Here is a 15,000-nt window from a genome sequence, read left to right as displayed (position 1 = left end):
CAGCATCTCATCTTGAACCATTCCTAGGTGATTTTTGAAGTGTGTTTGAGGTCATTGTCCTGCTACAAGACCAATGACCTTCGACCGAGATCAAGCTTTCTGATACTGGGATGAACATTGCTTTCCAAAATGCCTTGGTAATCTGATTTCATGATGCCATGCACACATTCAAGGCACCCAGTGCCAGAGGCAGCACAGCAATCCCAAAACATCACAACCTCCTCCATGTTTGACTATTGGGAAAGTGTTCATTTCTTTGAAGGCTTCATTTTGTTTTCTGCAAACAGAGATGATGTGCTTTACCAAAAAGCTCTAATTTGGTCTGATTTGTCCACAGGACATTTTCCCAGAAGAATTTTGGCTTGTTCAGGTGTGTTTTGGCAAACTCCAGTCCGGCTTTCTAACGTTTCTTTCTCAGCAGTGGAGTCCTCCTGGGTCTCCTACCATAGAACCCTCTTTCATTGAGTTGTCAATGGATGGTGTGAGTTGAAACTGTCGTACCTTGTGTCTGAAGGTCAGCTTGAATCTGTTTGGCAGTTGATGGAGGTTTTTTCTCCACCATTCGAGCAATCCTTCGATGCAATCTTCGAGCAATGTTTCTCTAGCGGCCACGTCCAGGGAGATTGGCTACAGTGCTATGGGCCTTAAACTTCCTTAAACTTCTTAAACATAACATTGCGTATGGTGAACACAGGAACATCAAGGTCTCTGGAGATGGACTTGTGGCCTTGAGATTGTCCATGCTTGTCTAAAATCTTGTGTCTGACCTCCTTCGGCAATTCTCTGGTTTTCTTTCTTTTCTCCATGCTCATTGCGGTACACACAGTGACACAAAACAGCAGAATGACTCCTTTTCTCTGTTCAAACTGGTTGAATAAGCGATTTTTATATTACAGGTACCTGCAACTCACCACAGGTGAGTTCAATTCCAAAGTAAAGGAAAATCACCTGCATGAAGTCAAATTATTTCTAACAACTTCTAAAAGGTGCCAATAATTGTCCTGGCCATTTTAGGATTCCTGTGTGTAATAAGCTAAGATTTAGTACAAAAAATTCAGCTTTTTTTGTTTTGTTCCACTGTAAACCAAAGAAATACCACGTGGATACCAGAAGATTTGTAAATTTCAACAATTTTCTGAAAGAAATGGTGCATAATTAAAAAAAAAAAAGTGCAAGGATGCCAATATTTTTGGCCACGACTGTATAAGGCAACGAAAGGTGAAAATTTTGAAAAGGGGTGTAGACTGTCTATAGGCACTACACATGATGGAAATAACACTTCCTTTGGTGGTAGCCGCATTCTTACAATATTCATATTCCTTTATCTTCTTCATAATATAAATTGAACATTGTCAGGATTGTGGTTATGGTGTATGATCTGTTTTGATCTCTAAAATGTCTTTCGAAAATGCCAAAAATTATGAAGTTAATCTCCAAGAATTTGCTTCAGGACATTGCCCACCAAAAGTGGGCCGAGAAGCGTACTCCTGCCAGGAGGGCGGGTGTGCCCACCAGTTTAACTCGTGCTTTAACCACAACTGCACTTTGTGGACTATTCGTTGCTTTTGCCGAAGCTTGCCATGGTTTTCTTTTCTTGGTTGTCTAATTTTATTTTCTCTTATTCATTTTTCATTGAAGGATCAAATTGTAATGATGATCAATTATGCACTTTGTAGGAGGTCAATTATATTTACCCAACCTGTGTTCTGCTTTATTGTTTCCTATTTTGCAGTGCCATCTTTTATGATTTCCTCTTCTCTTCCTGTACCTCTGACTTTTAATATTTCTTGAACGCTCTATATAATATGGTTTGCCTCCAATTTTCTCTCTACCTTTCCTTGCACAAATGCCAAGCAGGCTTTTGAACGAATTGCTTTGGAGCCAGGCTACTGCCTTTGCAAGGAGGGCGATCTATACTACCTCTGCTTGGACAAATCAACTTGTCCTTCACCCACCTCGCAGAGCTCGCCTCGTGTTTCTGTCTGTCCTCCTTGCATTCATCGAAACTCATCGAATGCTTCTTCATCGCCCAAAGGGGAGAAAGACGCATTGGATTTTCACAGGAATTTGCAGACGTTTGATAGACAGGAACAAGAAATGGAAAAGGGATTGACGAGTGTTGCAGGGATAAGTGTTTCAAGGAGCAGTGCTGAGAAACTTGAAACTGAGTCAATGAAGAGTTTAGATGGAGCAGAAGTAAAAGGAGTAGAGACTATCTGCAAAAATGACATTATGCCAGAATGCAAAGAAGAAAAACTGATAGATGTGGAGAAAGAAATTATCGGTTCAGAGAAAGGGGTCATGGAAAGTGACGTGGGAATAGAGATTAAAAAAGTGACGGAGAGGCACGACATTGATGAAATGATGAGCATTGCTCAAGAGTCAAAAGTTGAGATGGAACATGGAAGTGCTGCCATGAATCTCGAGAAACCCGAGGGGACAACATCTGACGAAGAAGCTCCTCTTCTGCCAGACTTTTGGCTCGTGGTTCGTGTACAGCCGGATCGTTTGCAGATCTTCACCCACGCACGGTATGATGAACACGTGTGCCGACTTGCATCCATCAAAATTTGCACATTAGCTTCCTCCATGATTTCGTTTTGTGATTGAGCACATAAATGCAAAAGACACAATCGCTCATCGAGTCACACATTCGCTAAAATGTTATTGGGCTCTGAGGACCTGTGTGGGAGCTATCATCTAAGGGGGTACAACGTGAACTGTGTGCAGCAGCCCAGTGAGTGTAAATGAGGTTCGGGGAGAGGCTGAACCTGAATACCTGCGAATGCACCATGCTGTGCTGCATCTTGCAGGAGAGGCGTGCCGACTGTGCAACCAGGTTGGACTCATTTTATTTTTCGATATTTATCTATTTCTTTTTATATATATATATATATATTAACGCTCATGAAAGAGTAGAACAACATTGGACAAAGGGTCAACAGACTAAGCGTTGCTAAGCGGAAACAGCTGGACAAGAATACACTGATAAAGCACAGCAGGGGGAGAAGACGAACAGATGAAAGGGGAACAGGTTCTCACTTGGGTGAAGAAAAGCTCAGAGGTTGAAACCAAGAGAGACCATGAGGTGTGATGATTGGGAGCATACTTCAGCACCTTCAAGGGAACAGGACAAGGCAACAGAATTTTGGAGGGTGAAATAAGAGGACCCGTTAGTGATGTTGATCTTGTGGTGTTTACAATAAGGTTGAATTGGCTTGTTCATTGTTTCCTCTTGTGTAGTCATTTATATTTTTTTAACAAATTGTATTTGCAATCGCAGAAATAAAAGAGCTGTGCTTCATTTATGATCTGAAACATTTGGAAGCATTAGCTGATGTGCTCTGACATGTTGTGTGCAGATGCTACTGCTGCAGGCTCTCCATGATACACGTGTTTGCAACTCTCTGCTCGAGGCTGAGAGTGAGGAAGACATATGGAAGCAGGACTCGTCTTTTCTACCCTCACGAAATCGTAGTTACACCCATGTTGGTATGTTTTGTTCTATTGTTTTGGGATTTCTCCATCGAAGACAACTCATAGTGGTCGATGTGTGATGAACAAATGGATGTGCAAATGTTTACATCAGTACACCAGTCTTGGACAGGCTTATTTTTGTACTTTTTATTTTTTTTTTCTCCATTCACTGGTTCAGCAGAGTCAGATGAATCAAGCCAGCCCAAGGACTACTTGGCAGCAGCGTTGCAGTTAGTGCCTGGCCACTTCTCATGTGATCCTGTGTGGTCCACACTCATCCCGGTCCATCCTCGCCTCAAGATGGGTCCTTCCATGGGGGTCTCTTTTGGTACAATGAGTAAACTTGTGGGTGTGCATTTTGTTTACATTTAAGTTTGGGGAGTTTTTTTTTTCCCTCCACGAGGAATCTCTTACCATAGATGATCGGAATTATCGATTACCAAACAAACATCGACCAGTTTTCTTTGCAAAGTAAGAAAATTTGATCAGACTCTTTGGTGTTCCCAATCTTATCACCTGGTTCATGTTATTTTGATTCATCCATTATCTCTTACTGGCCTCATAATGCATGTGTGATAGGTACACTGGTGATGAGAACACCAAACAGGCCAACCCAATTTCCTTGCTTTATGAATGCACATTCATGTCTCCTCATTTACCTGTTCTACTTGTGATATACGAACTTGCTCATTTGCGAGTCTTAGATAACTGTCCAAACAAATGGGGAGTAAAACAGATAATGAAAATGAAGGACAGGAGAGGTCTCGGACCGAATACAATTGGACTCAAAGTAATAATTCGGTGCGCAATAAAAACCAACAATTTGGTTTTCCACGAGCTCGTTTCCAATAACTAATAAAGGGACAATCTTTCCATTACTACTTTATTGCAGATGTCATTTCACCCCAACCTCGGTGGGGAAGGGGGGTAGGAGGCGTCAGCCCAACTTGAAGCTTATATTTTAGGTGCTGTCAGTCAGTCTGTGTGTCCGTACGTCTGTGTGCCTCTAATTGAAAACGACTGGGCATATTTATCCCATATTTGGCAAATGCATGCACTAACATCTTGGGATGAGGAAAATCAAAGGATTTTGCAATCAGATCCAAAAGTCATGGGACAAACGATTTTATTTCCGAATTTTGTGAAAAACAAGATATGAGAGAGAACAGTACAGCGTTGTATGTGCTTTTGGAACCATTATTCATTTATACACACTTTATAATCTTCACTACCAACACACATTGTTGAATTCGTTATATATTTATACGCACTTTACCATCATTACTACAAACACACACTTTTGTATTATTTGTTTCTCTCTTTATACACATTACCTTCTGCACTACCAACACACACACACACACACACACACACACACACACACACACACACACACACACACACACACACACACACACACACACACACACACACACACTTTGAAATATTTATCTCTATGCGCTTTACCATCACTACTGCCGACTTACTAACTTGAACTATTTATTTATTTATTACCTCTGCCACCAAAGATGAAGGCCCAGTCACACCTTGACGTTTTAGCCAGCAATGGCAACGTATCAAAATGTATGTAAAACGCTGGTGTATGCTGAACTTTTGATGTTTTTAAATGATTCGGACGTATTCATAACAAGTTGGTCGTATGCATAACATATTAGTAACGGACACAGAACGTTTCGTTGTCTTATAGATAACTTATACCAACAAATGCTTAGCCTGTTGTCGCCGTTCACAACCTATGCCCAACAATAGTCTAACTTATGCATAGCGCGCTGCACGTATCGCCGACGATCACGTGGCGTAGCCTATTAAAAGGCTGCCGCACAATGATTCAAATCATAACCGCACTAGAAATCGAAGTGTCAACATCACCGTCATACCGAAGAAGAAGAAAGAAAGAAAGAAAGGAAATAAAACCAGGGCGTCTGGAACACTGATGCTAACCATTAAGGCCCGGTCACACCTTGATGTTTTAGCCAGCGATGGCAACGTATTAAAATGTATGTAAAACGCTGGCTTACGTTGAACTTTTGATGTTTTTTTTTAAAGATCCGGACGTATTCATAGCGACTTGGTCTTATGTATAACGCATTGGTAACGGACACAGAACGTTTCGTTGTGTTATACATAACTTATACCAACGAATGCTGAACCTGTTGTCGGCCTACACAACCGATGCCCAACGATAGTCTAACTTAGGCATAGCGCGTTGCATGCATCGCCGACGATGTCGTGACGTAGCCTATTAAAAGGCTGACGCACAACGATTCGAATCATAACTGCCGTAGAAATGGAAGTGTCAACATCGCGGTCACACCTTGGCGATCTTGCCAGCGTATGCCGACCTAAGAAAAATGTGTCTAAAACGTTGGGGCACGTCAAATACGGTATGAGTAAGTTTGGTATATGTGAGTAGAACGCTAAAGTACGCTATCATACGTCGTAGTAAGTGGAGTACGCCAAGAAATTTTAAACATGTTCAAAATTTTACGACGTGCTCGGCGTATGACACACGTTCCGCATGCGATGGGGATAAGTTTTACACACGATATGTGGACGCTTACACACGTCCACAAAGGCTACTTATAAACTACTCATAAGTCGAAACACGTCGCGGTAATGTCTTTTTTACGCGAAACTTATTTCTAACTTATGTTTGACGTGCTTTGAACCAATTATTTACGTAGTCCCAACACACATCGACGTATGTAGACGTATTCCAATGACGTCTTCCGGTCGACAAAAAAAAAAAATTAACGTGTTTCTAGCTTACAACTGCCATATAAAGACGTGTTCCCAGCGGTTTTGGGAATTGGTATATAAAAATGGTGTTCATAAAAGGGAAACCCAACAGTGTTTTCGAGTCCTTTTTGAGTCGATGTCCATGTCAGCAGTAACAGTATCAGTATTAGTATTAGTATTAGTATTAGTAGTAGTAGTAGTATTAGTCGTAGTTTGTTCATGTTGGCAGTAGTAGGTGAGTGTGAGGGGGAGGGTGTGGGTTATGATGGATCGTCCTTGCGTTTAACGATTTAACGATTTAAATGATAAACTCAACGATTTAAATGGCTGCATCTCCACTATTGAAAGTAGACGGTTGCTCTCAACAATTGGATTTTTTTTACACTCAACGACTTTTAAACGGTACCACTCAGCTATTTTCATTGTTTACAATGAACGATTTAAATTGCTGTCACTCGCCTTTGTTTTTTGACGCTGGCGCTCGGAAATTTTAATCGTTTCTATTGAACGTGCTAAATCGCTCAAACTCCACTATTGAAAGTAGACGCTTGCGCTCAACAATTGGATTTTTTTACACTCAACGACTTTTAAACGGTACCACTCAACTATTGTCATTGTTTACAATGAACGATTTAAATTGCTGTCACACGCCTTTGTTTTTTGACACTGGGGTTTGGAAATTTGAAGCGTTTCTTCTGAACGTGTTAAAACGCTCAAACTCGACTATTTTAAATAGACGCTGCCGATGGACAATTGGAATCATAGCCAAGCTAGACATCGAAGTGTGAACATCCTCGTCATGCCGAAGAAAAGTTTGAAGAATGCTGCAAATCAGTGTCCTGGCCGTGGCCGTGGACGCTGACGCAAGGACGATCCATTATACCGACGTCTTTCAGCCTATGAGTAACTTAAAAGTAACGTCTGTCGATGTGTGGCAACGATCGCGTAACGTGCCAACAACACGTTAATCATAGGTTAGAAATAAGTTTCGGGTACGCTAAACATTATCTCGGCGTTTCTCAACTTATGATTAACTTACAAGTAGCATGTGTTGACGTCTGTCAACGATCGCAGACCGTGCATACAACTTGTGGCCAGCGTAGCGGAACGTGTGAGTCATACGCCGGCATACGTCGTGAAATTTCAAGCATGAAAAAATTTGAGGACAACCAAAAAGTACAACGTTTAAAGCCAGCGTACAACGACGTATGGCAGTGCTTTTCAGCGTGCTCTCAATGTTATCAAAACTTACCCATAACGTATTCAACGTGTGCCAGCGTTTTAGAAAAAAAATTCAAAAATCGGCATACGTTGGCTAAAACGTCAAGGTGTGACCGGGCCTTTACCTTGACGTGTTTCGACTTATGAGTAACTTACAAGTAACGTGTGTCGACGTGTGTCAACGATCGCGTATCGTGCCGACAACTTATGGCCAGCGTAGCGGAACTTGTGAGTCATACGCTGGCATAAGTCGTAAAATTTCAAGCATGCTAAAATTTGAGGACAACCGCAAAGTACAACGATGAAAGCCAGCGTACTACGACGTATGGCAGTGTTTTTCAGCGTGCTCTCAATGTTTCCAAAACTTACCCATAACGTATTCGACGTGTGCCAGCGTTTTAGACAAATTTTTCAAAAATCGGCATAAGCTGGCTAAAATGTCAAGGTGTGACTGGGCCTTGAAGGAAGTCACCCCTCTCTGTCTGTCTGTCTGTTTATTTGTTTGTCTGTCTGTGTGCAGGATATCTCAAAAAGTTGTGCACAGATTCGGACAAAACTTAGTGGACACGTTGGGTGTCTGACCAGGAAGAATTGATTCAATTTTGGTGAAGATCCGGATCCGGATTCGGATCTGATAATTTTTAAAGTGGTTCTTCACCATTTAGAGATGGGGCCAAAAACGATTATGTTGCATGATGTTTCAAAAATGTATTGGGCCCGATATGTTCTTGTGGATCAGGCGTTGCGTGGTGGAGGTATGTGCTCTACCGAGTGTCCTAGTTTATTTACTTTTTACCTTTGTACAACCTATATTTTATTTTATTATTTATTTAGTTTTTTTCATTTATTTAGTCATCTAAATGTAAAATCGACAGGCCCCATTTTAAAAGTGCGGTTTCTGTATTTTCATCCTTCTTATCACTGTGTCCTCGATGAGGCCTTGCATCCTTATTATAACTGAGACAGAGCGTGTACAAAATGTTTATTTTTGACCTTGTATCCTTATTATAACTGAGACAGAGCATGTACAAAATGTTTATTTTTGACATTTAGATTCTCCTTTTACTATTGAATCGACAACAAATTGTAATCCTCATTTGACTTTAATGTCTTTAATCACTCGCCCACCCAGCAGTCTCTACATAGCAACGGAGTTGTATATTCAAGTCAAAGTTTTTCAGCAAACAGTCTGGTTTTGAGGAACAAACACAGTGTTGTGAAAAAATATGAAGGCATGGTTAATCAGCTCTGACACGTTTATTCTCATCTACCTACCCCAGCGATGCAAGCATTACACACTGTTCTCAATGCCTTTTCTGTGAACAATCGCAAGAACATGTTTGTCTATCAGGAAAGGGCAACCAAGTCCGTCTTCTATCTCAGGTATATTCACTTGAACTCTTTCTTTTCTCTGTATTTACTTTTGATTGCTTATATTCTATTTCTGGTTCTCTGTTTTTTGAATCTTGAAATTATCATTGTCAGTGTTCGCACTCCCGCTCTACGGGCCATTCCGGCGGGAGTGCCTGTCTCGGCCCACCTTTTGTGTGCAATTTAAAGTGGTATTATTTCCACAAAGTGATACTTTCTTCTGGAACACACTGTACACTTGAAAAAAAATTGGGATATACTAACACCATATTTGGCTTTGCTGGACCGAACTGTAATGCTTTTGTGCTATAAAATGCAAAAAATGTTAAATTTACATCTTGCGATCATTATTTTTCTGTGCCACATGGGACACCTGAATATTATTTTGGGGACATGTTTTAACCATATTCTGCCTTGCTGGAACACACTAGAGTTTTAGTGATGTAAAACACCAAGTGATCAATTTTTGGGGGGTTGTATATGCTATGTACTCTAGTCGGTAATCACACTGGTGTGTGTGCGTGCGTGCGTGTGTGTGTGTGTGTGTTGTGCTACTCCTACAGTTCTGGGCCTATTACATCTCGACTTGCTACATATGATCAGCATGACCCTAATTAGTACATAGGGATGTTTTTATCTTTGCTGATAGCCTTGGGGGGGGGGGGCAAATTATCTTTGTAAATGTGTAGCGTGTAGTGCCATTTCAGGTGGGAGAGTATTACAAGTCCCACCCTTTACAAGACAGTATTCCTGTCTCCACATTTTCCAGCAAAAGTGAGGTGTTTTGAATTACTCAGCGAGAGGTATTTTGAATTACACGTTTGAATAAGGATAATAACAGCACCACCTGGCCGCTCCCGTAGGGAGTGAATGCTTCGAGTATTGATAATAAACATCGAGATTTATATCAATTATAATTGATATATTGATTGATATTGATTGATAATTATCAATCTCTTCTTATTAATTATTTTGGACAATTACATTATGGTTTCATGGGCAGTGATTGCTTGAAGGGGGTGGGTGAGGACATATTCATGCACGACAACAAAAGAATTGGACATTTTTAATCAGATGATTTTCTAAAATCGACCATGAAATGATGCACAGTCGACAATATTGAATATGTAAGCCCCGTTGCTGTATTGAAATTGTAAGATGCAAAGCTGAACATAAATCTACTTTTCCAAAATGAAAACGGATCGTGATCAACCGGCTCCTTTCTTGATTATACATTTAATTTCGAGTGATAAGAAGGAGGTAGATAATGAAATCGTGGTTGAGGAAAATGTTTATCACATCTGCGAAGGCTTCTGTCGTTGCTTGTAATTGCCATTGGAGGGGGTTCAGAAGGTGGAACGGAATCCTCCCAGGACGCAAAGTATAGTCACCTCCATTTCAGTAAATGATCACGTTTCATGGACCAAGTTGTAAAGTTTTGTTGTTCTCGTATCAGAGAGCCTTCATTTGTAGTTTGTTTGTAATAATTTTCCCCGGTATAGTTTTTAAGATCTCGGTGAGGTTCTTCTTTACGAGTATTACTCCTGTTGTTCCAACTATCACTGGCACTCTTCAGCTTCCAGGTTATTATTTTATCTAATCTACCTTTTGTTGTGTTTAAGCTAAGGATACACCAACAACACATTCTTTTGAATATAACAAGTGGGAAATTTCAGGGTTAAATGGTCAAAACAATCCTGAACTAAATATCGAATTTAAATCGCCATTAAAAATTAACTTTGTAGACTATGTCTATACAGCAGAATCCCATGTCTCACAGACTCTACGAAGAAGCAACAGGTCGGCAGACTGGTGACACTGGCCGAGGTTGGGTTTCAGCCTCTCATTCCACAATGGTGCCACCACAACCTGGCCCAGCCCGGACATCAGTCACTTCAGCCTCGCTCTCCCTCACAAGAAGTCAGGAACCCACTGGCACAGAGGAGGTGCAGGTCAGTCGGCAAAGGAAGAGTTAATCTATTTGGCCATGCAACAATGAAAAGCTTTTGTGGATAATTAATAATTCCAAATGGTTTTCAGCATTATCAGTAAAGGTACTCAAAAATCAGCAAATTTGACTCGTACTTATGTCATGTAAAAGCAATGTCACAGTATTCGATTGAGTCAATGAGTCAGTGCATGGTGTTATCAACATGAATTAAGGGGCCCAGGGAAGGATTTTATGATGTTTTCTTCCATGTTGCACGAATACTTACACTGTAGACTGTGGAATCATTTATATTGACAAGCTCGTTAAACGGATTCTTTAATAAGGTGTCAATCATTGGTAGTACTCAAACACCGTACAAGGATGTGACTTCTGGCTCCTTTCCATGTCAATTTTATCCAAGATTAAAAGCTTAATAAATGCCTTCCTGTTATTATATGTGTAAATATAGTGAGATTTTGTAACTCTTTTACATTTTTTTTACATGAGATTTTGTAACTCCCCGATCACCCCCTTTGGATTACATGTTAAATCATTATCTTCAAATAATACCCCGACACTGCCAGAACAACATCTGCAATTAGGAAAAGTAGCTAACAGCCCAAATTGACCTTCAATTGTTGTACAACCTCAGCATACTCTATCAAATTGTGAAAGCACCTGTACAAAATTCTGGCAATCTATTTTAACAGGCAAACATACAACTTCAAAAAAATAAACAAAGGACACTGATATGAGTAGGTAGACACGAGAAGTGACAATGAACACCATTGTTAAAAAACATAAAGTGAACAAACCCAGCAGAATAAGGTGCAGGCAGGCTAGCGGCCCAGAGGGCGTGCCGGCTGGAGGTAGCGGCGCGGAGGGCATGCCGGCGGCAGGCGGCGTTGCGGAGGGCGTGCCCGTGGCAGGTAGCAATGTGGAGCAGAGGGAGTGCGGTGGCAATAAACGGCACGGAGAGAGTGCCAGTGGCAGGAAACGGCATGGAGGGCATGCTGGCCTGAGGCAGCGTCACGGGGCGTGATGGCCTGAGGCAGCGTCAAGGGGGGCGTGTTGGCCTGAGGCAGCGTCACGGGGGCCTGCTGGCCTGAGGCAGCGTCACGGGGGGGCCTGCTGGCCGGAGGCAGCGTCACGGGGGGGCGTGCTGGCCGGAGGCAGCGTCACGGGGGGCGTGCTGGCCGGAGGCAGCGTCACGGGGGGCGTGCTGTCTGGGGGCAGCGTCACGGAGGGCGTGTTGGCCGGAGGCAGCGTCCCGGAGGGCAGGATACAGGGGGCTGCATCTCGAGGGTGCAGGTTGCAGGCACTGGTGTGGATGGGTTTCAGGATGCAGGCAGCAGCGTGGAATGGGTGCAGGCTGCATGCAATGGTGTGAAGGGGTCGCAGGCTTCAGACAGTGGTGTGGATGTGATGTAGTCTCCAAGCGGCGTCGAGCTGGTGCAGTTTGCATGCAGCCGTGTGGAGGATATGTAGGTGGCGGTGTTTTGGCAGTACAGCCAGGATACAGTGGTGTATTGGTTGTGAAGATGACACCGAGGTTCTGCTTTCACCTAGTATTGAACTCTCAACCTCTGGGATGTCAGTCCTCCAGTGGCTTTACCAATAAGCCACACTTACCGATAAATAATTTTGTCTGATGTAACTTGTTGGAGTCGTCAGTGGGCAACAACTCGTTACTCCTTCAGAAAGATGAACATGGTTTGTGCGGAGTTGCTCACCAGAAGAGAATAAATGTAAAACATTTTGAAAACTCACCAATGAATGGAAATGATGAGGATGACGAGTATCAATATTCAGTCAATCATTTGGAGGGTTGGCATTTGCAGCAGTGGAACGTACATCTTTCACCATCTCTTCAGAGCTCTTTATTTCATTGTACATTTTTCACCATTTATCTCATATCAATATGTAGCCTTAGATGAAGTTTACTACCTTCTTTCAGCTGCATTCCCCAGCAACACTACTCCAAGGAGCACACACTCACTGATGTTGGATTTACATTTCAGGCCTTTCACCTCCCTTGGAAAAACCACTGCATAATTAGCAGAAACCCGTGGTAATAAATTACCATGATTGAAAAGCCTTAGCATATTATTATATCGAGAAAGTTAAGAGAAAATTGGACACCTTCCCCCAAGAGAAGCAAAGTTCGCGACAACATTGTACACCTGTTGCTCAGCACACTGACGGGGCGTGAAAACTGCGTGATGTAAACAGCCGGCCCAGCGTGGGTAATGTGAGCGCAGTCGCACTCCCTTCTCCCGGAGAAGCAAAGTTGGCATTCTGAGTGATGTGGACTGCGATGGTAAAATCGAAGAGTGGGTTGCACCATAGGACGACATCCCGCATCCGACTGGGGGGGGGGGAGGGGGGGGTCAGTGAGGATGCGGGCCATTGGGAGAAAAAATATTTAGCTCCGTAAGAATGGACCCCCTTCGATGCCTTATAACGTATTATTATATAGATACTACTTGGCTAAGAGCTACACATTTTGATAATACAAATAGTCCTGAGTACAGTAATTTAAAAAGGTGTTGACAGCATTGTATTTGCTTTATATTGTATCAAAGAGGAATACCCACATGCAGAAGTAATTAATTCACCTTTGCATCAAAAGTTGCCCTGTATGAAGGTTCAAAATGGTGAGCTATACTTTTACTGGTGCTCATGAACACCCTTTGTGTTATGAGTTGAGAAGGTCTAAGGAAGACCCTGATTCTGGAGAAGATGCCAAAATGGTGTCTGCTTCTGCACACCAGCTCCGTGAGATTGCCCTCTTGAGGCATCCTATAAATCTACATGGACAGACAACTATTTTAAAGATTCCACAACCCAGAATTTCCCAAAATTGGAATAAGGCCTTACTTTTCCCGGAATTAAGCTTGGTGTCACAGCGTGCAAATGTCGTAGTAATGACAATTATTTGTGCGAGTTTAGTAAAGTTGAAGAATGGAGTCACTGATGAGTTGTAGTCAGGAAAGGAATGGAAGAAGCTCGTGTTCTTGAAGTCTCTGTATTTTGTTCCTTAAGCTTTATTCAACTGCAGATGGGAAGGGAAATTAATGAGTGCTGTGTGTTTCTGTGATTGTAGCGAGGTTGGTGGGAGAGACAGCTCCCAGGGGGGCCAGGTTCTCCACGTGGAAGTGAGACGACGCGTGCTGTCGGCCCAGTCGACAAGCATATCAGGCTGGTGGTGCACGGGGTTGCACAGGCAGGTAAGTTGCACTTTTTCACCCAGCGTTACAACACACTCGGTTATTAACAAGGCGTGTGTGTGATGGGCAGAGTGGTTCTCATAAAGAGTTGACTTGCGACACTTGGAGTGTCAAGAGCATTGTGACACTGTTCAATACATAGACGCCACCCTTAAACAGCAATTATCCCAACAGGGCCTGAAATTACCGAAGATCTTGTGAAGGGTCTCCGGAGGCGGCTGGATGAGGCAACACTGGATGTCATCACAGTCATGCTTGTCCGTAATTGCAAGCTTACGCCCGCTGATGTCGAGGCATGGAGCCACACTCACGTTAACTGCCCTTTGTTTAATTTTGTTTGATGGCGGGTGACAGGTTAGAGCAGTTGGTTTTGCTTGTTTACTGTTGAGCTGTTTTCTCTGCATTTGATGTCCCTCTGGGGATAATCTTCTGGTTTTGGTGAGAAACCGATGAATGATTTTCCTCGCCGATGGATGTTGTGCATCAATGCACAAAGTGACGCCCGGACAGATTTTTGCGGTGTCACTTTTCACTTGGAAGGAAACCTTCAATAAAGTTTTATTCTTCAGGGTTGTTAATTTAAATTTGTGTTATTTCACCATTAAACGCCATGTACTCTTCCATGACAAATGTACCGCGTGCAATGTCGCCGAGACATAACGCCAAACCTCCTTTTTTTTTTCCAAAAACCTTGAATAAAACTTTGAAGTAGGAAAACTGGATGCATTGATTAATTGGTTTCATCGCCCTTTTCCTCACCCTAAGTTTATCCAACCACCATCATCACCTCCGATGGAGAGTCTGTGGGTTGGTGTTCCACAAGTGGCATTGCCTTATCTTTCTGCTGTGATTGTGTACTTGCGTCAGAACCTGCTCACCTTTCTGCATATACCCAAGTACATCGACACCGATCCAGCACATCATTTCCAGGTTTGGTAGAGTTTGTTTTTGTTTTGTTTTTTATATCCGGATACGAAGGTTTGTGAAAGAGCATAACAAGAGAGAACAAAA

The 15,000-nt window shown here is 42.4% G+C and overlaps 1 protein-coding gene across 1 annotated transcript in view; it reads left to right on the top strand.

Moving 5' to 3' along the window:
- SZT2 (SZT2 subunit of KICSTOR complex) overlaps positions 1–15,000 on the top strand; it is a 215,035-nt gene that overhangs the window by 148,960 nt on the left and 51,075 nt on the right. Inside the window, 9 exon segments of the mRNA XM_085885818.1 lie at positions 1,858–2,531; positions 2,731–2,839; positions 3,363–3,492; positions 3,659–3,805; positions 8,739–8,841; positions 10,610–10,781; positions 13,866–13,989; positions 14,164–14,282; positions 14,755–14,919. Coding sequence (XP_085741944.1) covers positions 1,858–2,531; positions 2,731–2,839; positions 3,363–3,492; positions 3,659–3,805; positions 8,739–8,841; positions 10,610–10,781; positions 13,866–13,989; positions 14,164–14,282; positions 14,755–14,919 — 1,743 coding nt within the window.

The sequence above is a fragment of the Eptatretus burgeri genome, chromosome 6 (genome assembly GCF_056783735.1).
Source record: "Eptatretus burgeri isolate ZD-2024b chromosome 6, Ebu_testis_v1, whole genome shotgun sequence".
NCBI lineage: Eukaryota > Metazoa > Chordata > Myxini > Myxiniformes > Myxinidae > Eptatretus > Eptatretus burgeri.
This window is presented reverse-complemented; position numbering and strand designations above follow the sequence as displayed.